At 37.3% G+C, this 22,999-nt stretch overlaps 2 protein-coding genes across 3 annotated transcripts; both read right to left on the bottom strand.

Moving 5' to 3' along the window:
- Positions 1–9,472: 9,472 nt before the first annotated feature.
- Positions 9,473–11,845, bottom strand: LOC141389445 (cytochrome P450 CYP12A2-like). Of its 2 annotated transcripts, none has more exons than XM_073960935.1 (5): positions 11,623–11,845; positions 11,152–11,558; positions 10,778–10,894; positions 10,260–10,710; positions 9,473–10,202 (listed from the first exon to the last, which is right to left on the bottom strand). In XM_073960935.1, the coding sequence occupies exons 1-5, from the start codon at positions 11,692–11,694 to the stop codon at positions 9,600–9,602; spliced, it is 1,650 nt and encodes a 549-aa protein (XP_073817036.1). In that variant the 5' UTR covers positions 11,695–11,845; the 3' UTR covers positions 9,473–9,599. The 2 variants fall into 2 exon arrangements, with proteins under 2 accessions (XP_073817036.1, XP_073817037.1); XM_073960936.1 differs by having other exon boundaries at positions 11,656–11,783.
- An 8,143-nt stretch (positions 11,846–19,988) lies between these two features.
- LOC141389442 (cytochrome P450 CYP12A2-like) lies at positions 19,989–22,391 on the bottom strand. Its single transcript, XM_073960932.1, has 5 exons — positions 22,189–22,391; positions 21,717–22,135; positions 21,310–21,426; positions 20,802–21,252; positions 19,989–20,746 (listed from the first exon to the last, which is right to left on the bottom strand). Exons 1-5 carry the CDS (start codon positions 22,285–22,287, stop codon positions 20,144–20,146), a joined length of 1,689 nt encoding a protein of 562 aa, XP_073817033.1. The 5' UTR covers positions 22,288–22,391; the 3' UTR covers positions 19,989–20,143.
- Positions 22,392–22,999: the final 608 nt, after the last annotated feature.

Genomic DNA, 22,999 nt, shown 5'->3' with positions numbered 1-22,999 from the left:
AGCTGAGCTAGATACTTAAGCGTTATCTCTTTTTGCAAAAAAAAGCTTTATTTATTTGTTTTATTTTGTTTGTCTTTGCTTTATATTTTTGTTATGAATATTGGATGAAAATAAAAATGGGGAAGAAAAAAGATTTAATGAGCGTTATAAACAAAAACAACAGTGTGCTACAGATTTGGTTCATCAATCAGTAGAGGAATTCTGCAAGCTTTATATCTTTGGCCCCACGGTCTAAAAGTCAGTTGTTATGATGAAACATCCTATAACGTGCACATTTACAAAACCACTACACCGACATAGCCATAGGCGGGCTGTGGGCCCCCAAACTAAAAGCATGAATTTGATAACATGACTGAAATGCAATGCTATATCAATAAAATTAGTCACAATTTTTGTTCTAACGTAAATTTTCATTGTATTGATGAAAAAGTTTGATTGAATTGAATTTCATTGAAATAAACTTAATAAATATGTTCATTGATGGAATGATACAATATGCTATTTTCAACGGAACACTTCCACTACTGTTAACAAATATTTTCATTATTGTCATGAACTTTTTTAATTAATCTAATGAAGAGGATTCATTAACATTATGAAAAAGTTTTCTAATTGCTATGAAAAGCGAACAGAAAACATAAATTACTCTGTACAACACAAACAATTATTACAAGATAATTCGGCCAGATTTTGAAAGAGGACCTAAAGAAAGAAGACGCGTGTATCGGCGTTCTGAAGGTTTACGTGGGGAAGTAACCTAAATAGGCGTGGCAAGTTCCGCCCATTTCTACAGGTTTTGAAATATTCGACACCGGATTCCTTGGAATCCTTACATTTTAGGTATAAAGTGTCTTTGGCAATATTACTGACAACAATGCGGGGTATCTTTTTGTGAAAATCATTAACCCTCATGTGAGTCACTAAAGGGGTCTTTTTGGTGTCTTTTTTCAAAAACGTTTAAAAACTCTTTTAAAATGTGATCAAAATATTTTACAAAATTATTTGTCATAAAATTTTACTGTAGGTCCCCGAATACACCAAAACTCTAAATCGTACCTAAACGCTAGGAATCTGCCAAAAGTAAAATCACGTTTTAGGGTTAATTTTTTACTTTATCTGAGTTTATTATGTTTGGTCCCACAAAACTTCATTCTAGATAGAAGACGTCAAAGACAAAAATATTCTCCATCAAACTTCAATATTAGTCGCCGAATAAATGAAATATGTATTTGCAATATATATCAAGAAAATATATAGATCAAATTTGCCAACAAAATACCCAAATATTTTTTGAATAATTTTTTTCTCTTTTTTCGAGTTGATGCATGAAAGTAACACGAAATTTAGTTTTAGACGAAATGTGTTAAATGATGAAATATTCTACACAAAATTTTGTTAAGAAAATGACGTTAAACAAGTAAAAAAGTATCAGCCTGTGTGGATAGAAATACTTTTTTCCAAAAAAAAAAAAAACGTATGTATTTAGGGGGGTTTTCAAAATGTTGTATACACCGACAAAAGTATGGATAGGATTAATGCTCAAAAAATATGCGGGGATATCGACAGATAGGGCTTTTTTATCACAGTAGCCTGCGAAAAACATAATATAGTTATATTCGGTAATATATTCGGTTCGAGCCTTCCAGGCGCTACATATGGTGCCATAGGGGTTTTTTACAACTTTCGGGCTCTTTTCTCTAGAAGTATGGACTTGCCCCTGAAAAAAAACTTTTACTGCCGTTATTGAGACAGCGAATGCAAGTTGCTTCAACAAAAATCAAAGTGATTCGAGAACAGGTCTTAAAGTGAATTTATCCAAAATTTTGTGTGGGAGGTACCCGAAGGAGTGGACCGATTGAGTATCGACATTGTCAGTGAACTAAAAAGTATTTATACCACAATTCATCTGACAACGCCAACTCCTTTTATATTTGGCCACCGTTTATTAGAACTCGCGACATAGTGCAGCATTTTTTTGAGGTTATGCGCCATTATCTCGGGAACTATGGACTTGCCCTCGAAAAAGATTACACTGACGTAACGGTGGCCGCACGAACATCCTGTTACAAAAAATTTCATAAAGATTCGTAAGGTGTCACTAAACTGCACTTATTTGAAATTTTGTGTGGGAGGTACCTGAAGGAGTGGACCGATATAATCCATATTCGAACCTGATGTATGCCTAGAGGTAGTATTACCATATGCAAATTTCAAATCAAATTTCATTATGAGTCTTTGAACAAAAGACATTTGTGGATATAATATTTAACATGTCCAGAAGCTTTCGCTTTTTATACCTTCAGCCTTTTAAAAATTCCCTTTTGCACGTGCCTTCGCTGTTTTTTGTTTGTTTTGTGTAGTAGAAGATTCAATCATATGATTGCTTAAGTCTGGAGTATTCTCCCATGGGCTTAACTTCATCATTACTTTCTAAATTTAAATAAAATTCCAACAACATACTAACAGGTAACTGTGTTGATGTAACTTCAACTTATAGAAATCGATGATTTCTTAGTTGAATCGTGCTGTCGGCTTGCAAATATTTTGTTCTGGTGTTTTTTGGGAAAGCCGAAAAGTGAGCATCATTCCCATGAACATGAGAATACTCGATGCTTAAAGAGTTCAGGTTTTCGCTAAAAAATCATCATTTCAAAAACTGAAAAGCCAATTGATAATTCCCTTCGCCGGGATGAAATCATGATCATCAGCGATCAGTAAATTTTGCAAGCTGTCAGTGCAGTGCGTTTTGTAAACATTACTCTCCAGAATACTCCAGACTTAAGCAATCATATGATTGAATCTTCAATTGCACAAAACAAACAATTTCGTAAATATTTAAACATCGACAAATATGTAGGTACGGAATCCTGCAAAACGATTTATGCATAATTTTGCTCATAATAAATAAGAAAATTTTAAATATTTTTTCTTTATATGAGAATAAAAACCCTCTATAACTTTTGCGCGCATTGAGCAATTTTATCAACGCGAACAGATTAAAAACCAGAATTTTTCTCTTGGTTTTACCATATGTATGTGGTCAATATGTGATCTTTTTATGATTGTGGAAGATTTAAAACATTTCTTTAATAAAGATAAAACAAGTAAAAAAGTATCAGTCGGCTTTGCCAACAGAGATATACCCTCAGCCTGTGTATATTGAAAGAATTTTTTCCTAAAATACGTATGTATTTAGGGGGTTTTAAAAATGGCTTATCTTCAAACTTAAACTATGTTTGGACAAAATATTACTAAGACCATATTTTGGACCGAATCAGCAGATCCGTTCGAGAGTTATCTTGCGCTCCAACCACCTTACACGGTGTCATAGGGGTTTTTTGCAACTTTCATGCTATTTTCTTAGGAAGTATGGACTTGCCCCTGATGAAACTTGTACCGTCGTATGGAGGGCAGTGAATACAACTTGCTAAAACAAAAGTAAAAGCGATTCGAGAGATGGACCTAAACTGAATTTTTCCGAAATTTTGTGTGGGAGTTACCCGAAGGAGTGGACCTATTGAGACCATATTGGAACCTCATATTACTCTGGTAGAAAGTTTACACTATACAAAGTATGGACCAAATCGGTCACTCCCTTCAAGAGTTATCGTGCGCACAAACTTTCCGAACATTTTCGAACTTTTGTGGGGGAGGTACCGGAAGGAGTGGACCGATGTAGCTCATCTTCGAACTTAAACTAAGTTTGGGCAAAATATTACAAAAGCCAAAATTTGAACCGAATCGGTTCATCCGTTCGAGAGTTATCGTGCGCTCCAGCCAGCAGGACAGACAGACAGACGGACGGACATGGCTAGATCGACTCCAAATTGCCGGAAACACATTTCGTCCAAACATACTTGGGGTCTAAAACCATTATTTCGATGAGGCACATTTTCATCGTATCCTTAGCCTAAAGGCTGAGGGTATATAAAATAGTATCGGAATTTCAAAAATGTTTCATTTTCCATAGTAATTTGCAAATCAGAATTTTCAATAAATCGTTTTACAGCATGAACCACTACCAGATACCAGAAATTTGAGAAGTTTTAGACCCCGTTTAAGACCTGCTCTCAAGTCCATTTAATTTGTTTGCATTAACTTGTATTGTAAGCCGATGTTATGACGGTACAAGTTTTTCAGGGGCAAGTCTATACTTCCTGAGAAAATGTCCAGAAATCTGTACGGCCACCATGCGTAGTTGTTGGTGCGTACCACAACTTTCAAACCGGATACAGCGCTTATCCAAACTTCGCATATAGTCATAATTCTGCGAATCTTAGATAAAGTTTGAAGATGAACATGGGTCCACTGCTTCATGTACCATTCCCCTAAAGTTATAGAAATTTCACCGCAATGACGTTAATGCTCTCAGCTTTTAGGCTAACAAGGGTATATACACTGTCTGGTTGGAGCGAACGATAACTGTTGACCGGAGTAACTGTTTGGGTCCAAGTTTTGTACATCCAAATATTTTCACCAAACTTAGTTTAAGTTCAAAGATTGGCCCTATCGGATCACTCCTTCGAGTACCTCCAGCACAAAAGATAAAAAATACTCGAAATGGTGCGCAAGATAACTCAATGGAAAAGACCGATTTCGTCCAAAATTTGCACAACGCAATATTTCTTAAAAAAAATATCAGAATGGAATATGGACTATCGGTCAACGCCTTCAGATACCTCCCACACAAAATGTCAACTCGTTTATATAGACGACCTTTAGCTTGTCCATAAAGACGACCTTTAGCTCGTCTATAAAGACGACCTTTAGTTTGTCTATAAAGACGACCTTTAGCTCGTCTATAAAGACGACCTTTAGCTCGTCTATAAAGACGACCTTTAGCTCGTCTATAAAGACGACCTTTAGCTCGTCTATAAAGACGACCTTTAGCTCGTCTATAAAGACGACCTTTAGCTCGTCTATAAAGACGACCTTTAGCTCGTCTATAAAGACGACCTTTAGCACGTCTATAAAGACGACCTTTAGCTCGTCTATAAAGACGATATTCAGCTCGTCTATAAAGACTACCTTTATCTCGTCTATAAAGACGACCTTTAGCACGTCTATAAAGACGATCTTTGGCTCGTCTATAAAGACGGTCTTTAGCTCGTCTATAAATACGACCCTTAGCTCGTCTATAAATACGACCCTTAGCTCGTCTATAAAGACGACCTTTAGCTCGTCTATAAAGACGACCTTTAGCTCGTCTTTGAAGACGACCTTTGGCTTGGCTGTAAAGACGATCTTTGGCTCGTCTATAAAGACGATCTTTAGCTCCTCTATAAAGACGACCTTTAGCTCGTCTATAAAGATGACCTGATGCTCGTCTATAAAGACGACCTTTAGCTTGTCTATAAAGACGACCTTTAGCTCGTCTATAAAGACGACCTTTAGCACGTCTATAAAGACGACCTTTAGCTCGTCTATAAAGACGATATTCAGCTCGTCTATAAAGACTACCTTTATCTCGTCTATAAAGACGACCTTTAGCACGTCTATAAAGACGATCTTTAGCTCGTCTATAAATACGACCCTTAGCTCGTCTATAAATACGACCCTTAGCTCGTCTATAAAGACGACCTTTAGCTCGTCTATAAAGACGACCTTTAGCTCGTCTATAAAGACGACCTTTAGCTCGTCTATAAAGACGACCTTTAGCTCGTCTATAAAGACGACCTTTAGCTCGTCTATAAAGACGACCTTTAGCTCGTCTATAAAGACGACCTTTAGCTCGTCTATAAAGACGACCTTTAGCTCGTCTATAAAGACGACCTTTAGCTCGTCTATGAAGACGACCTTTAGCTCGTCTATAAAGACGGCCTTTAGCTCGTCTATAAAGACGACCTTTAGCTCGTCTATAAAGACGACCTTTAGCTCGTCTATAAAGACGACCTTTAGCTCGTCTATGAAGACGACCTTTTGCTCGTCTATGAAGACGACCTTTAGCTCGTCTATAAAGACGATCTTTAGCTCGTCTATAAAGACGACCTTTAGCTCGTTTATAAAGACGACCTTCAACTTGTCTATAAAGACGACCTTTAGCTCGTCTATAAAGACGACCTTTAGCTCGTCTATAAAGACGATCTTTAGCTCGTCTATAAAGACGACCTTAAGCTCGTCTATAAAGACGAAATTTAGCTTGGCTATAAAGACGGTTTTTAGCTCGTCTATAAAGACGACTTTTAGCTCGTCTATAAAGACGATCTTTAGCTCGTCTATAAAGACGATCTTTAGCTCGTCTATAAAGACGACCTTTAGCACGTCTATAAAGACGATCTTTAGCTCGTCTATAAATACGACCCTTAGCTCGTCTATAAATACGACCCTTAGCTCGTCTATAAAGACGACCTTTAGCTCGTCTATAAAGACGACCTTTAGCTCGTCTATAAAGACGACCTTTAGCTCGTCTATAAAGACGACCTTTAGCTCGTCTATAAAGACGACCTTTAGCTCGTCTATAAAGACGACCTTTAGCTCGTCTATAAAGACGACCTTTAGCTCGTTTATAAAGACGACCTTCAACTTGTCTATAAAGACGACCTTTAGCTCGTCTATAAAGACGACCTTTAGCTCGTCTATAAAGACGATCTTTAGCTCGTCTATAAAGACGACCTTAAGCTCGTCTATAAAGACGAAATTTAGCTTGGCTATAAAGACGGTTTTTAGCTCGTCTATAAAGACGACTTTTAGCTCGTCTATAAAGACGATCTTTAGCTCGTCTATAAAGACGATCTTTAGCTCGTCTATAAAGACGACCTTAAGCTCGTCTATAAAGACGAAATTTAGCTTGGCTATAAAGACGGTTTTTAGCTCGTCTATAAAGACGACTTTTAGTTTGTCTATAAAGACGACCTTTAGCTCGTCTATAAAGACGACCTTTAGCTCGTCTATAAAGACGACCTTTAGCTCGTCTATAAAGACGACCTTTAGCTCGTCTATAAAGACGACCTTTAGCTCGTCTATAAAGACGACCTTTAGCTCGTCTATAAAGACGACCTTTAGCTCGTCTATAAAGACGACCTTTAGCACGTCTATAAAGACGACCTTTAGCTCGTCTATAAAGACGATATTCAGCTCGTCTATAAAGACTACCTTTATCTCGTCTATAAAGACGACCTTTAGCACGTCTATAAAGACGATCTTTGGCTCGTCTATAAAGACGGTCTTTAGCTCGTCTATAAATACGACCCTTAGCTCGTCTATAAATACGACCCTTAGCTCGTCTATAAAGACGACCTTTAGCTCGTCTATAAAGACGACCTTTAGCTCGTCTATAAAGACGACCTTTAGCTCGTCTATAAAGACGACCTTTAGCTCGTCTATAAAGACGACCTTTAGCTCGTCTATAAAGACGACCTTTAGCTCGTCTTTGAAGACGACCTTTGGCTTGGCTGTAAAGACGATCTTTGGCTCGTCTATAAAGACGATCTTTAGCTCCTCTATAAAGACGACCTTTAGCTCGTCTATAAAGATGACCTGATGCTCGTCTATAAAGACGACCTTTAGCTTGTCTATAAAGACGACCTTTAGCTCGTCTATAAAGACGACCTTTAGCACGTCTATAAAGACGACCTTTAGCTCGTCTATAAAGACGATATTCAGCTCGTCTATAAAGACTACCTTTATCTCGTCTATAAAGACGACCTTTAGCACGTCTATAAAGACGATCTTTAGCTCGTCTATAAATACGACCCTTAGCTCGTCTATAAATACGACCCTTAGCTCGTCTATAAAGACGACCTTTAGCTCGTCTATAAAGACGACCTTTAGCTCGTCTATAAAGACGACCTTTAGCTCGTCTATAAAGACGACCTTTAGCTCGTCTATAAAGACGACCTTTAGCTCGTCTATAAAGACGACCTTTAGCTCGTCTATAAAGACGACCTTTAGCTCGTCTATAAAGACGACCTTTAGCTCGTCTATAAAGACGACCTTTAGCTCGTCTATGAAGACGACCTTTAGCTCGTCTATAAAGACGGCCTTTAGCTCGTCTATAAAGACGACCTTTAGCTCGTCTATAAAGACGACCTTTAGCTCGTCTATAAAGACGACCTTTAGCTCGTCTATGAAGACGACCTTTTGCTCGTCTATGAAGACGACCTTTAGCTCGTCTATAAAGACGATCTTTAGCTCGTCTATAAAGACGACCTTTAGCTCGTTTATAAAGACGACCTTCAACTTGTCTATAAAGACGACCTTTAGCTCGTCTATAAAGACGACCTTTAGCTCGTCTATAAAGACGATCTTTAGCTCGTCTATAAAGACGACCTTAAGCTCGTCTATAAAGACGAAATTTAGCTTGGCTATAAAGACGGTTTTTAGCTCGTCTATAAAGACGACTTTTAGCTCGTCTATAAAGACGATCTTTAGCTCGTCTATAAAGACGATCTTTAGCTCGTCTATAAAGACGACCTTTAGCACGTCTATAAAGACGATCTTTAGCTCGTCTATAAATACGACCCTTAGCTCGTCTATAAATACGACCCTTAGCTCGTCTATAAAGACGACCTTTAGCTCGTCTATAAAGACGACCTTTAGCTCGTCTATAAAGACGACCTTTAGCTCGTCTATAAAGACGACCTTTAGCTCGTCTATAAAGACGACCTTTAGCTCGTCTATAAAGACGACCTTTAGCTCGTCTATAAAGACGACCTTTAGCTCGTCTATAAAGACGACCTTTAGCTCGTCTATGAAGACGACCTTTAGCTCGTCTATAAAGACGGCCTTTAGCTCGTCTATAAAGACGACCTTTAGCTCGTCTATAAAGACGACCTTTAGCTCGTCTATAAAGACGACCTTTAGCTCGTCTATGAAGACGACCTTTAGCTCGTCTATAAAGACGACCTTTAGCTCGTCTATGAAGACGACCTTTAGCTCGTCTATGAAGACGACCTTTTGCTCGTCTATGAAGACGACCTTTAGCTCGTCTATAAAGACGATCTTTAGCTCGTCTATAAAGACGACCTTTAGCTCGTTTATAAAGACGACCTTCAACTTGTCTATAAAGACGACCTTTAGCTCGTCTATAAAGACGACCTTTAGCTCGTCTATAAAGACGATCTTTAGCTCGTCTATAAAGACGACCTTAAGCTCGTCTATAAAGACGAAATTTAGCTTGGCTATAAAGACGGTTTTTAGCTCGTCTATAAAGACGACTTTTAGCTCGTCTATAAAGACGATCTTTAGCTCGTCTATAAAGACGATCTTTAGCTCGCGTATAAAGACATTTAGCTCGTCTATAAAGACGATCTTTATGTCGTCTATAAAGACGACCTTTAGCTCGTCTATAAAGACGACCCTTAGCTCGTCTATAAAGACGACCCTTAGCTCGTCTATAAAGACGACCCTTAGCTCGTCTATAAAGACGACCTTAAGCTCGCCTATAAAGACGATATTTAGCTTGGCTATAAAGACGATATTCAGCTCGTCTATAAAGACGACCTTTAGCTCGTCTATGAAGGCAATCTTCAGATTTTCTTTTAAATTTTCCCTCTACAATAAAATTAATTTATTTTATATATTGAAGAGAATACTGCATAATAAAAAATGTTAATTATATCACATTATATCGATAATACAAAGAACAATTAATTCAATTCTTAATCCTTATCATCGGTAAATTTAAATTTCAAAGGAATATTAGGGACATTAATCAAAAGACTTTTGAAAGCGTTTTCGGTGGGATGATTAAATTCCACTTTAAAATTGCGTATCAAACGGGCAACACCCAGCTCCAGTTCCATTTCAACAATACGGCGACCAATACAACTACGTGAACCAAAACCAAAAGGTAAATAAACAAAAGGACTGCTGGCCTTCAAGGCATGGGGACACTCGGAGCCACTTTCCGTTTCCTTTGAAGGCCTTAGCCAACGTTCTGGTAAAAATTCTTTAGCCCTAGGATAATGGTTGTCATCTTTTAGCAGTGATGTTGAAACCATTGAAACTTGTGTTCCCTTGGGTATGCGATAACCACTCAAAACTACATCTTTGGCTGGTGCACGGGCATTGCCTATTGTTAGGGGATAAACACGTAGGGATTCTTTAATGCAAGCCCTAAGATAAGGCATATTTTTAAAAACCGATTCATTGAATTCAGAATCCTTGTGGGGTAAAAGTTTTTTAACTTCTTCACGTAGAAGTTCTTGTTTTTCGGGATTTTTCGCCAAACACAATAGGATGCCAGTAAATGTGGATGAGGTCTGGAAAAAGGGAATATGTTTTTAATTCGTTTGTAATATTGTTGTTGTAATATTTACCGTATCTACCCCCGCCATTAACATATCCATGGCCATAACCATGGCAATTTTCTTGTCGATTTTAACAAGTTTTTCCAAAACACTTTTCTCACTGTCAGGCTTTTCCGGCATGCCATTTTTACGTTCTTCCTCTAGCCTTGCAATGGCCTCTTCCACAAATCCTTTCGTTATATCGGTAATTTCATCTAAACATTTCATAAGTTTCATAAATGTTGAGGTTTTGTAATATTTCCAAATGGATGGTTTGAATTCAATCTCCAGGGAATATGTAAAGAAATCCGTCAAAGCTTGAAACATCCTCTTGGCCACTGGGTTTTCACGATTTGTACTTAACAAACCCAATTGTTTATCCAGAGCCACCACAGACACCGACTCAAGGGTCCAGCGATTTATTTCTTCTTCAAATGTCTCTGGAACTTCTAATGTTTGGGGATCACGAATTTGTCGTATCCTAAAAGAGAGAGGGAGAGATTTCTTTTATATTGCGTTATGAGGAAGGAAAATTTTGTAACTCCTACCTTTCCATAAATTCCTTATTAACCTGAGACATTTTTTGGAAATACAAACGAACATTCTTTGGCTGCATTAGCACCGGATTTACGGTTGATCGGAATGTACCCCATTTTTCACCATTTCTGTAACATTAAGAAGGGCCTTACATTAGAATTTAAAGTTTGTTGTTTCATATATCCACTGTGCAAAGTTAATAGTTTAAACCCTATTATTAACCACTATCATGGGTAAATAAACAATATGACTTGCCATTTTTATTTATTATTTTTCACACAAACACACTCACTTTGCATACAGCCCTGCTGGCAAATTGCACTCAAATTAATGTAATTTCCTATTAACAACCACTTCAATTCAGAAAAACAATCAAAACACTTACGTTCCGATTAGACCCTCTACGCCCTGAAACAAATCAGCCCGATGTTCACTGCGATGATAATATGACACTTCCGAACCAGGACGTTCTGGCCAAATGCCTTCATTGCGAAAAGCCTTTTCGAAATCCTGAGGATTGTGAGTGATCACCATATAGGGTCTGCCGGGAAAAAATTTAACCCGACCAATGGGTCCCATGTCTTCCTTGAAGGCCAACATCATTTGTGAAGAGTCCAATTTGGAATATTTCCCACCTGGTAGAAATTTCATAAGCAACTGAAAAGCACCCATGGTGGGCAAATCTTCAAACGGCTTGGCCTGCTCCCATTCAACTTGGCTCTTGGCTATATCGGTCTCCACATTGCTATCAATGTTTGTTGCCGCAGTGGCAACCGTTGATCGTAACCGCCACTGGAAAAAAGTTATCCTTTTAATTTGTTTTCAAAATAATATTTAAATTATATAGATATCGCACTTGTTGTTGTTTGACAAATCTTCCATAATTTACATTATTAATTGTGACTTGATAAATTTTCGTTCTTAACATTTTGCTTTATAACAATTCGCAAATAATTTTAAAAATGTTTTTATTTACAATTTGCTTGTTTCACAGCAGTTCAGTGACTGATCTGTTCAAAACTATTTCCTATTAGCGAAATGCATTCACAGCTAAAGCTTTTACCAGAAGTCTAATGCTTATCATGTACGAGGCACGGCTAGAAAATCGAAACAGTTGAGCATATATTTTATTCCACGAATAATATTTGTATAGTCCAGTCAAAGTAGACAATGACAATAGGGTTTGCCATTAGAAAAATCGATGTCTACAAATTATGATTGTAACTATTTCAATCTATTGTAGACACATCAAATTTTACTATTCCGGCTTTCTTTTTACAACTTCTAACGTAGTTAGTCGGAGACTAAAACATCTGGTATCCAGCTTCACCCCAGTGAATGAAAGTCTTGCTGCAATTCGAATAAAAGCTAAATTCTTCAACATCAGCTTTAGTTGCGCTCATGCTCCCACTGCAGAAAAGGACGAACAGACCAAAGATATATTTTACGAGCGCTTAGAAGAAACATATGACCGTTGCCCTGCCCATGACATTAAAATTATTCTAGGCGATTTTAATGCCAAAATTGGAAAGGAGAATATCTTTGGCCCAACAGTCGGGAAATTCAGTCTCCACAGTGAAACATCTGACAATGGTATGAGGCTGATAGACTTTGCAGCTGCAAAAAACATGGTAGTTAGCAGCACCAGATTTAATAATCTCGATATTCATAAGGGCACCTGGCTGTCTCCAGATCAAAGAACAAGTAATCAAAATGATCATGTTGTGATAGATGGAAGACATTCATCGAGCGTGTTGGATGTACGATCGTTCCGAGGCGCAAACATTGATTCGGACCACTACCTTGTTGCAGCAAAGGTACGTACCTGTCTAAACGTTGAAAATAAAGCACGAACAGACACAACGCGGAAGTTGGACACAACAGATAGCCACAGCATATTCCACTCAACTAGCCCAATTGCTTAACGCGAGCACTCCTTGTCCCGATAACATATCAGCGCAATGGCAAAACATTGCCCACTCCATGCGAACAGCCGCAAAATCCATACTTGGATTCCAGAGACCTCCACAAAGGAATTCATGGTATGACCAGGAGTGTCGTGCTGCTACCGAAGAGAAAAATGCGGCATATAGAGCTACTTTCAATCAGTAGCAACGCGTAGCGCACGAGAGAGATATCGTGAGAAAAGGAGAGAGGAGAAACGTCTTTTCCGCAAGAAAAAGAGAGAAATGGAAAAGCGGGAGTGTGAAAAAATCGAGATGTACAGGAGCCAGAATGAAGTCCGAAAATTCTACCAAAGAGTGAAACATCAAACCGATGTCTTTGGTACAGGCACATCCTCCTGTAGAGACCAGCAAGGTAATCTGGTAACAGATACAGATAGCGTGCTCACGATATGGAAGGAACATTTCTGCAATCTGCTGGTATCCAATAGTAGCGAAGATGATGATACCACAGATCCAATCCCAGAAGATGGTATAGAATGTATACCACCCGGCCACGATGAGGTAAAACAGCAATCAACCGGCTGAAGAATAATAAAGCAGCAGGAGCCGATGGCTTACCAGCAGAGCTGTTTAAAACCGGAGGCGACGCGCTGATAAGGTGTATATGGCAGGAAGAACGTGTACCCGACGATAGGAACCTGGGCATCCTATGTCCCGTCCACAAGAAAGGAGATAAGACTGTATGCTCCAACTATAGGGGCATAAGTCTTCTCCCTATTGCCTATAAGATAGTGTCAGGGATATTGTGCGAACGACTAAAGCCAATGCTCAACGAAATAATTGGACCATACCAATGTGGCTTTAGACCTGGCAAGTCCACCATTGACCAGATATTTTCCCTGCGGCAAATCCTAGAGAAGACCCAAGAGATGCAGATCGACACATTTCACCTTTTTGTCGATTATAAAGCAGCATTCCACAGTCCCCTCCGTTCAAAGGTATTCCATGCAATGTCTGAATTTGGTATCCCCGCAAAGCTCATCTGGCTTTGTAAGATGACTTTAACTGATACTAGTTCCTCAGTTAAAATTGGAAAGAACCTCTCCGAAGAATTTTGTACCAAAAGAGGTTTCAGACAAGGAGACAGCCTTTCGTGTGACCTATTCAACATTTTGCTGGAAAAGGTAATACGAGATGCAAATGTCAAAAGAAATGGCACAATTTACACCAATAGCCACATGTTACTTGCTTATGCTGATGATATAGACATCATGGGACGATCAGTAAAGGAAGTAACTGATACCTTTAGGAAGGTCGAAGCAGAATCTGCGAAAGTGGTTCTGGCGGTAAACGGCGAAAAGACCAAATTGATGGTGTCGACGCGCAAAGCGTCCATAGAGCTCGGACCAACTGTGGAAGTTGGTACCTACAATTTTGAGGTAGTAAAAGACGTCGGCACTGCCATAACCACAACAAACAACATCAGTTGTGAAATAAGAAGAAGAATTATATTGGCCAACAGATGCTACTATGGTCTAAGTAAGCAATTTAAAAACAAAGCCACATCTCGTCAAACAAAAATAACACTATACAAAACGCTGATACTACCCGTGCTAATGTATGGCTCCGAAGCATGGGTACTTGCGCAAGCAGATAAGGCAGTGCTTGGTGTGTTTGAGAGGAAAATTCTTCGAAAGATCTACGGGCCGATTTGCGTTGACGGTGAATATCGACGTCGTATGAACCACGACCTATATGAGCTATACAAAGACATGAATATAGTTAAACGTATCGAGATGCAACGATTGCGTTGGCTAGGCCATATCATGAGAATGAGCGATGATGAACCCGCTAAAAAGGCGTATGAATACATGCCACATGGCGGTACACGCAGAATCGGCAGGCCTAAGCTTCGATGGAGCATACAAGTGGATGAAGAAATGAAAAGGCGCGGTATTCCAAAAAGTCAAGCGAAAAACAGAGAGGAATGGAGATCTTTTTTTAGTTCGGTCTATGGAACAAATGCTCTGTAATGGGCCAGCTAGATAAGTAAGTAACGGTACTTGCTAAAACAGAGTCACATAAGTGAGCATTTTCATTTGAAGAAATTGAGACATTGAAATTTCCATTAACGTAGTGACAAGTGATATCACAAAAAATAATGTGTAAAATTACTATAGTAAGATTTGGAAGATAAAGTTAATGCTATTGTTATTGGTTTTAATTGATAACATTATAAAGTTGTTTCTTTGTTTTTTAGTAAAATTGATCTCTTTTGAAATGTATTTTTGTGAGGATTTTTTATTTAATATTGTGAAAAGCATTGCATTTTGTTTCGATCTTATTTTATAACAAGTAAAAAAGTATCAGTCGGCTTTGCCGACAGAGATATACCCTCAGCCTGTGTGATGGTTAAAATACTTTTTTTCTCGAAGAAACGTATGTATTTAGGGGGGTTTCAAAATGTTGGGGGTATGAACTTCCCGACAAAAATATGGACAAGGATAAAAGCTCAAAGCTTCGAGAATTGCCATGCGCTCCCGCCACTACATATGGTGCCATAGGGATTTTTTACACTTTTCGGCCTGTTTTCTCAAGAAGTATGGACTTGCCCCTGATAAAGATTTTACCGCCGTAATGGAGACAGCGAATGCAAGTTGCTTGCAAAAAAATCAAAGTGATTCGAGAGCAGGTATTAAAGTGAATTTATCCGAAATCTTGTATGGGAGATACCCGAAGGAGTGGACAAATACAGTCCATATTCGCACATGATCTATTTCAAGTAGATATATTACGATGTGTAAAGTATGGACCAAATCGGTCACTCCCTTCAAGAGTTATAGTGCACACATTTTTTCCGAACATTTTCGAACTTTTGTGGGGGAGGAACCTGAAGGAGTGGGCCGATATGGCTTATCTTTGAACTTAAACTATATTTTAACGAAATATTACGAAGGCCATGTTATGGACCGAAGAGTTATCTTGAGCTTCAACAACTACACACGGCGTCACAGGGGTTTTTTGTACCTTTCAGGCTATTTTCTCAGGCAGTATGGACCTGTCCATGATAAAACTTGTACCGTCGTATGGGGGGAAGTGAATACAAGTTGCTATAACAAAAAACGAAGCGATTCAAGAACAGGTCCTAAACTGAACTTCTTCCGAAATTTTATGTGGGAGGTACCCGAAGGAGTGAATCTATTGAGTCCATATTGGAACCTCATCTAAGTCTAGTAGAAATTTCACGATGTGCAAAGTATGGACCAAATCGGTTGCTGCCTTCAAGAGTAATCGGGCGCACAATTTTTCCCAAAATTTTCAAACTTTTGTGGGGGGAGGTACCGGAAGGGTGGACCGATATAACCCATCTTCGAACTTAAACTAAGTTTGGGCGAAATATTGCGCAAGCCAAATTTTGGACCGAATCGGTTGATCCGTTCGAGTGTTATCTTGCGCTCCAACCACTACACACGGTGTCATAGGGTTTTTTGTAACTTTCAGGCTATTTTCTCAGGAAGTATGGACTTGCCCCTAATGAAACTTACAGCGTCGTATAGAGGACAGCGAATACAACTTGCGTAAACAAAAATCAAATCGATTCGAGACCAGGTCCTAAACTGAACTTTTCCGAAATTTTGTGTGGGAGGTACCCGAAGGAGTGGACCGATTGAGTCCATATTGGTACCTCATCTAAGTCTGGTAGAAATTACACGATGTGTAAAGTAAGGACCAAAATCGGTTATTCCCTACAAGAGTTATCGCGCGCACAAGTTTTGCGACAATTTTTGAACATTTGTGGGGGAGGTAACTGAAGGTGTGGACCTATATGGCCCATCTTCGAACTTAAATCGAATCTGGAAAAAAATATTTCGATACCCAAAATTTGAACCGAATCGATTGATCCGTTCGAGAGTTATCGTGCGCACCAGCCAGACAGACGGACAGACAGACGGACAGACAGACAGACGGACGGACATTGCTAGATCTACTCAAAATTGTCTGAAACGGATATCGTACAAACATACTTGGGGTCTAAAACCATTATTTCGATGAGGCACATTTTTGGTCGTATCAAAGTGTAAATACCCTCTTTAGCCTAAAGGCTGAGGGTATAAAAAAAGTACAATTTATAATACAACAACAAATGTGTAGCAATCACAAATAAATCATTGATGTGTTTAAAATGTGACCAGTTTTTTTATTTATTGTCACATATTAATCATCTGGAAGATTGAAAAATGCTTAATCAAAAAAGGGTCATGCAGGTGTTTGAAAAGTGATTATAATTATGTATCTTCTGATCATATTTTGAACTGTTAGGTGATTAAAATCTGATTGTTTTGTTTTATTTTTGTTTGGTTGTAAATAATTCTCATATACACTTTCTACAAAACTTTGATTTAAATGTAACGTCCCCCCATACCATTGCTATCGCAAACGATCCGTTTTCGAATGTTTTTCGATAGTTTTGCGGACATTTTGTTCGAAAACGACAATTGAGAACGAATTAAAAACGATTCATTCGTCGCTCAGTTTGTGGCACGAAAACCTTCGAATTCGAATGTCGTTAATAATATTATTAGCGAATGAAAGATGATAGTTTTTACGATAGTGCCGAAAAAGCATTTTTGACGTAGTTTCGATTTTATGACATGTTTAACTTTATCTGACGTCTCTTGATTTTTCTGTTATGTACCTTTTCTTCTTTGTAATGTTTGCGATTCAATGCATGTAACAGTTTATAAACATTGTTGTCTTGTATTTGTAACCAAGCTATATGTTGTGTTTATCATCACTTCTTGTTAATATTATGGGGTCGATTATGGATAGCCACCCAACTCCAGTTGCGTTGCCCACAGCAAATTTATCAATAGAATTTTCTATTTCCGCATTAAAATTTATACTTTATTACAAATAAATTAATAGCTGAAGGTTTAAAACACTGATATTGATTGAATTTGACAAACATTTCCGTCTTTTTGCTTGTTTTAATCGCAAGATTTTCTCTTCTGGCAACGCAACTAAAGTTGAGTTGCTGTCCATAATCGACCCCTATAAGTAGCATTTATATCGAAAATATTTGAAAAAAGCAAATGGGAATTTTTCACGAACTACATAAAATTATTTTTTAAAACTTAAAAAATTTCCGAAGTAAAAAATGTTTCTCGAAACAATCTTTCTTCTAAGAAAAAACATTCGCAAAATGTTCGTTTTTAAACTTTTGACGAACAAAAGAAAGACGTGCTTGTGTAGACCCGAAAACATTTGCCATGCCTTCGACAGTGATATCATTTTCGAAAGTTGTGCCGGACATTCGAATAATATCCGCACTTGGTATGGGGGGATAACAGAAAAATCAAGAGACGTCAGATAAAGTTAAACATGTCATAAAATCGAAACTCCGCCAAAAATGCTTTTTCGGCACTATCGTAAAAACTATCATCTTTCATTCGCTAATAATATTGTTAACGATATTCGAATTCGAAGGTTTTCCTGCCACAAACTGAGCGACGAATGAATCGTTTTCAATTCGTTCTCGTGTGTCGTTTTCGAACAAAAAATCCGCAAAACTATCGAAAAACATTCGAAAACGAATCATTTGCGATAGCAATGGTATGGGGGGGGGTTGTATAATATTAAAGGTACAGAAAAACACAACACAACAGGGGCCTAATTATGTGATTCGATATCGAGTTGTTTCGACCTGAGTACTCAAAGTTGGGATGACAACATTCGTTATCGAGTAAAATTATCGAGTAATTGAGCATACATTTGCGAGTAATTTCTCGAGGCCAAATTACCTATCGTAAACAAATAAAACGAAAAATTTCTTATTGTCTTTTTGTTTCAAATGTAAAAATTATTGTTTGTTGTTGTTTTATAGAAGAAAAACGATGTTAGTAAATAATTGGCAGCATTTTTTACACAATGTAACAAGAGAAATTGGGAAAAGTCCTTTGCAGTCGTGTTTAGAAATTGTGATAAATTTAGAATTAAAATGCATGTAATCATTAACCAAAAATTAGTGTTTGCAGTCTTTAAAAAAATAAGTTGAAAAATAAGCATTTCTGCTAAACAGAAAAAAATATTTAATATTAAAAGCCACTGTTTTGTAAGTGAAGTACATTTTAAACATTTCATCCCCCGTTGTTTACCAAAGGAAATATTCTCTCAGAGAGGCTAATGCAAAACACCAACAAACTCTCTCTCTCATTTATTTTGAGAGAGGATTATTAAGGTAGATGTATTAGCAATCTGTTACAACAATGTCAAAAAGATTTTGCAAGAATTAATAATTTTCTTTTTTTCTTAGCACAACTTCATTCCGAAATTATTATTTAATGTATTGTTCAACAAATTCCACAAATATTTACATTTTACATTCATAATTTTGTTTCTTTAGTTCTTACTTTCAAACAAACACGTTTTTTTATTAATTTTCTCGTTTAGAGTTAAGCTTAATGATCTGAAATTATTTGCAAGTGAAAAAGGAAAGCCATGGACTCGAACCCACATAGTCACCAAATTACGTTACCTGGTTTCATTGGTGGTAAAGCAAATCTTCGGACGTATCGACTATGTAATGGCTTCTCTGTCCTAGAACTTATCGTTTTTTTTACATCTACCTTCATAATATTCCCTAAAGAACACCTAGGTTTTCATAGTTCGATTACCGGTTACTCTCGAAACATTCGATCAACGATTTCGATCGAATCTCGTCATGCCGCTTTTTTATCGTGTCGAAATCTTTTTCACGAGCAAATACTCGATCGAATCGAATCACGTAATTAGGCCCCAGGTTTTGCCAAGTGAAATGAAGAAGCAGTATATTAACCACCGCGCAACATAAAGGATAATTAAAAGACAAAACAAAGCAGAAGAGACAACAAAACAAAAGAAAGAAACAAAAAAGAGTAAAAAGAAAATTCTTTTAAATTATTTCGTATAATAAAATGACTCATAAGTGACTCCATAAAGACTCATAAATGATTATAAACATGACTCTAAAAAGACTCTAAATTAATCAACAAAACACCAATAAATGATTGAAATACGACTCGAATAAGACTTTATATACCATCAGAAAATGGGCAAAAATGACTCGAAACTAATGCAGAGGAAGACTCATTTGTGATTTGTTTAGAAGAGTCGCCTCAGGTTACGTTTTCCTCCCGACAAAGGAGTCATTTATGATCAGAAAATGAGCTCATATTCCAGATTTTTAATCGTGCAGTCGGATCAAAACAGAATCGAATTTGATTAAAACATTTCAAAAAATGCTGGCTGGGCAAATATCTGTCCGCTCGAACGTAAATCTGTTTCTAGTTATATATTTAATATGATTAAAAATACGAAATTATAATTTAAAATAACTTAATATTTCTAACACATATTACACTTATACATATGTACCTTATGTTAACATTGCTTGGAAGGATAGATGGAATATATTATTGGTAAACCTCAGACCTAATCACTAACATCAGAAAATTTAAATTTCAATGGAATATTGGGAACATTAATTATAAGACTTTTGAAAGCATTTTCGGTGGGATAATTAAATTCTACATTAAAATTACGTATCAAACGAGCAATGCCCAGCTCCAGCTCCATTTCAACAATACGACGGCCAATGCAGCTACGTGAACCAAATCCAAAAGGTAAATAGACAAAAGGACTGCTGGCCTTCAAGGCATGTGGACACTCGGAGCCACTCTCCGTTTCCTTTGAAGGCCTTAGCCAACGTTCCGGTAAGTATTCATTAGCTCTGGGATAATGATTATCATCTTTTAGCAATGATGTGGATATCATTGAGATTTGAGTTCCTTTAGGTACACGATATCCACTCAATACAACAGCGTTAGCAACTTCACGGCCATTACCAATTGTCAAAGGATAAACACGTAGGGATTCTTTAATGCAAGCTCTTAGATAGGGCATATTTTTGAATACAGCTTCATTGAACTCCGAGTCTTTGTGGGGTAGCAGACGCCTAACTTCTTCGCGTAGCTTTTCTTGTTTTTCGGGATTTTTGGCCAAACACAGCAAGAGGCCAGTAAATGTTGTTGAGGTCTGTAAATAAATTATAATTTTAGATACTTTCTTGTGGAACCACTACCACACTTACCGTATCCACTCCCGCCATTAACATATCCATGGCCATAACCATGGCAATTTTCTTATCAATTTTAATGAGTTTCTCTAAGACACTTTTCTCATTGTCCGATTTTTCGGCTACTCCATTTCGACGTTCTTCTTCCAAACGGACAATGGCCTCTTCAACATAACCCTTTGTTATGTCTGTAATCTCATCTAAACTTTGCATCAACTTTTCAAATGTTTTCGTCTTATAATATTTCCATATGGATGGCTTGAATTCAATTTCCAATGAATAGGTAAAGAAATCCGTTAATGCCTGAAACATACGTTTCGCCGTGGGATTATCACGATTTTTGCTAATCAAACCCAATTGTTTGTCCAATGCTACCACAGAGACTGATTCCAAAGTCCAGCGATTAATTTCTTCATCGAAAGTATTGGGGACTTCCAGTGTTTGGGGATCACGTATCTGACGAATTCTATTGATGAAATGGATTTAGGGTGTCTGTTTGTATATTATGATTTATTCGACTCACCTATCCATAAATTCCTTATTGACTTGAGACATTTTCTGAAAGTACAAACGCACATTCTTTGGCTGCATTAAAACGGGATTCACGGTTGATCGAAATGTTCCCCACTTTTCGCCATTCCTGCAAAAATACAAACACCCCGTTATGGTGAAGACGATAACTCTCGGTTGAAAATATAAATGTTAGTACCAATATTCGCCTTATTTCCTGTAAACTCTGTGCCGAAAATGACATAGACAATTTTACACAACTGCTACTATACTATCCTATCATTAAAATATTATAAATACGTCAATCTTATCTAAACCTGTAATTATTCATTTCCAAAATGACTTGCCATATCTGTTTACCTTCATGCCATATAAGTACGTTTGTTATTTATACAAACATCGAAACTGATAAACACTTACGTTCCAATTAGACCCTCTACACCCTGAAAGATATCCGCACGATGTACACTACGATGATAGAATAATGCTTCCGAACCAGGACGTACAGGCCAAATGCCCTCATTGCGTAAAGTCATTTCAAAATCTTGAGGATTATGGGTAAATACTGTATAGGGTTTACCGGGAAATACCTTGATGCGGCTAATTGGACCCATATCTTCTTTAAAAGCCAACATCAATTGGGCCGAATCCAACTTCGCATATTTTCCACCGGGAAGAAAATTCTTTAGAAATTGGAAAGTGCTCACTGTGGGCATTTCTTCGAAAGGCTTAGCTTGTTCCCATTCCGCTTGCATGTTGTTGGCTACAGCTTCGTCTACATTTTTAGCATTATTTGTTGTTGCTGTTGAAATCGCCGCAATTGTTGAACGACATCGCCACTAGAATTATTTGTTTATTAATTCAAAATAATTGATTTTTATAAATTTCTCACCTGTTGTCGTTGTTGTAGACGAGGAGATGAATTTAACAGAATAACATTTTGAATATTAAAACTGTTTGTGGTGACTTGGCAAATTTTTGTTCTCAACATTATGTTTTTATATTTGGCGATACGAAATTTTTTTTATTATCAATTCACTTCATGGGCGACAATTTTGCAACTGATCGTTAGTATACTATTTTCAAAACTGTCATGGTAGATCATAGCCAAAAGCTTTTAATGGTTCACACGAACGAGGTACGCATGACAAGTTGAAAGAAATAAACATTTTAATGAATATTTAATATATGGTCTGTTCCTTTACTTTTGAAAATGGTAAAACCGGCAAAAGTAGTAACAATTTGTAATCTGCTCCCATATAAATTGTATGATGTCTGAAGTAAGGGTACGCTTTTCGAGTAAAAAGTGTTAAAGCTTAAAGATTCTTGCACGTAAGGAACAGAGCTATAGATTTCTTTCTGTCTACCCTCATGTTCAAAGCATAAAATTTGTTTTTTTTTTTTTTTAATTTATATAAATCCATGGTATAAGTTAAGATGTAGGTTTAACTGAAAACAATCTATAGAGCCCTGCTTTTTCCTGAATTCCTATTACTTCAAAATTAGTAAACACAAAAGCAACAAGTGGGTTTGTTTATAATACCTTATTTTGAGCATTTTATAAAAAACGCGAAAAATGAATGAAGTGTCAATGTTTCTCCACATAATCGTATTGTGGATATTATGAAATGATTGTTTCAATTCAAAACTGAAGATTTTCTTTTATACAAATATTCTAAAAACAATATTAAAAATCATTGAAT

This window comes from Musca autumnalis, unplaced genomic scaffold (genome assembly GCF_047663935.1).
Source record: "Musca autumnalis isolate F117 unplaced genomic scaffold, ASM4766393v1 scaffold_1, whole genome shotgun sequence".
Taxonomy (NCBI): Eukaryota; Metazoa; Arthropoda; class Insecta; order Diptera; family Muscidae; genus Musca; species Musca autumnalis.
Note: the sequence above shows the minus strand (reverse complement) of the source record. Positions and strands in the feature narration are given on the sequence as shown.

Bases quoted from the DNA above. Each gene is read 5' to 3' on its own strand.
- LOC141389442 (XM_073960932.1), bottom strand. From the start codon at position 22,287: ATGTTGAGAACAAAAATTTGCCAAGTCACCACAAACAGTTTTAATATT. The intron at 21,427-21,716 runs GTAAGTGTTTAT...GTATTTTTGCAG, and splicing joins GTAGAGGGTCTAATTGGAAC to GAATGGCGAAAAGTGGGGAA. The intron at 20,747-20,801 runs GTAAGTGTGGTA...ATTTATTTACAG, and splicing joins TAATGGCGGGAGTGGATACG to ACCTCAACAACATTTACTGG.
- LOC141389445 (XM_073960935.1), bottom strand. From the start codon at position 11,694: ATGTTAAGAACGAAAATTTATCAAGTCACAATTAATAATGTAAATTAT. The intron at 11,559-11,622 runs GTGCGATATCTA...ACTTTTTTCCAG, and splicing joins GATTTGTCAAACAACAACAA to TGGCGGTTACGATCAACGGT. The intron at 10,711-10,777 runs GTAGGAGTTACA...TCTCTCTTTTAG, and splicing joins AATAAGGAATTTATGGAAAG to GATACGACAAATTCGTGATC.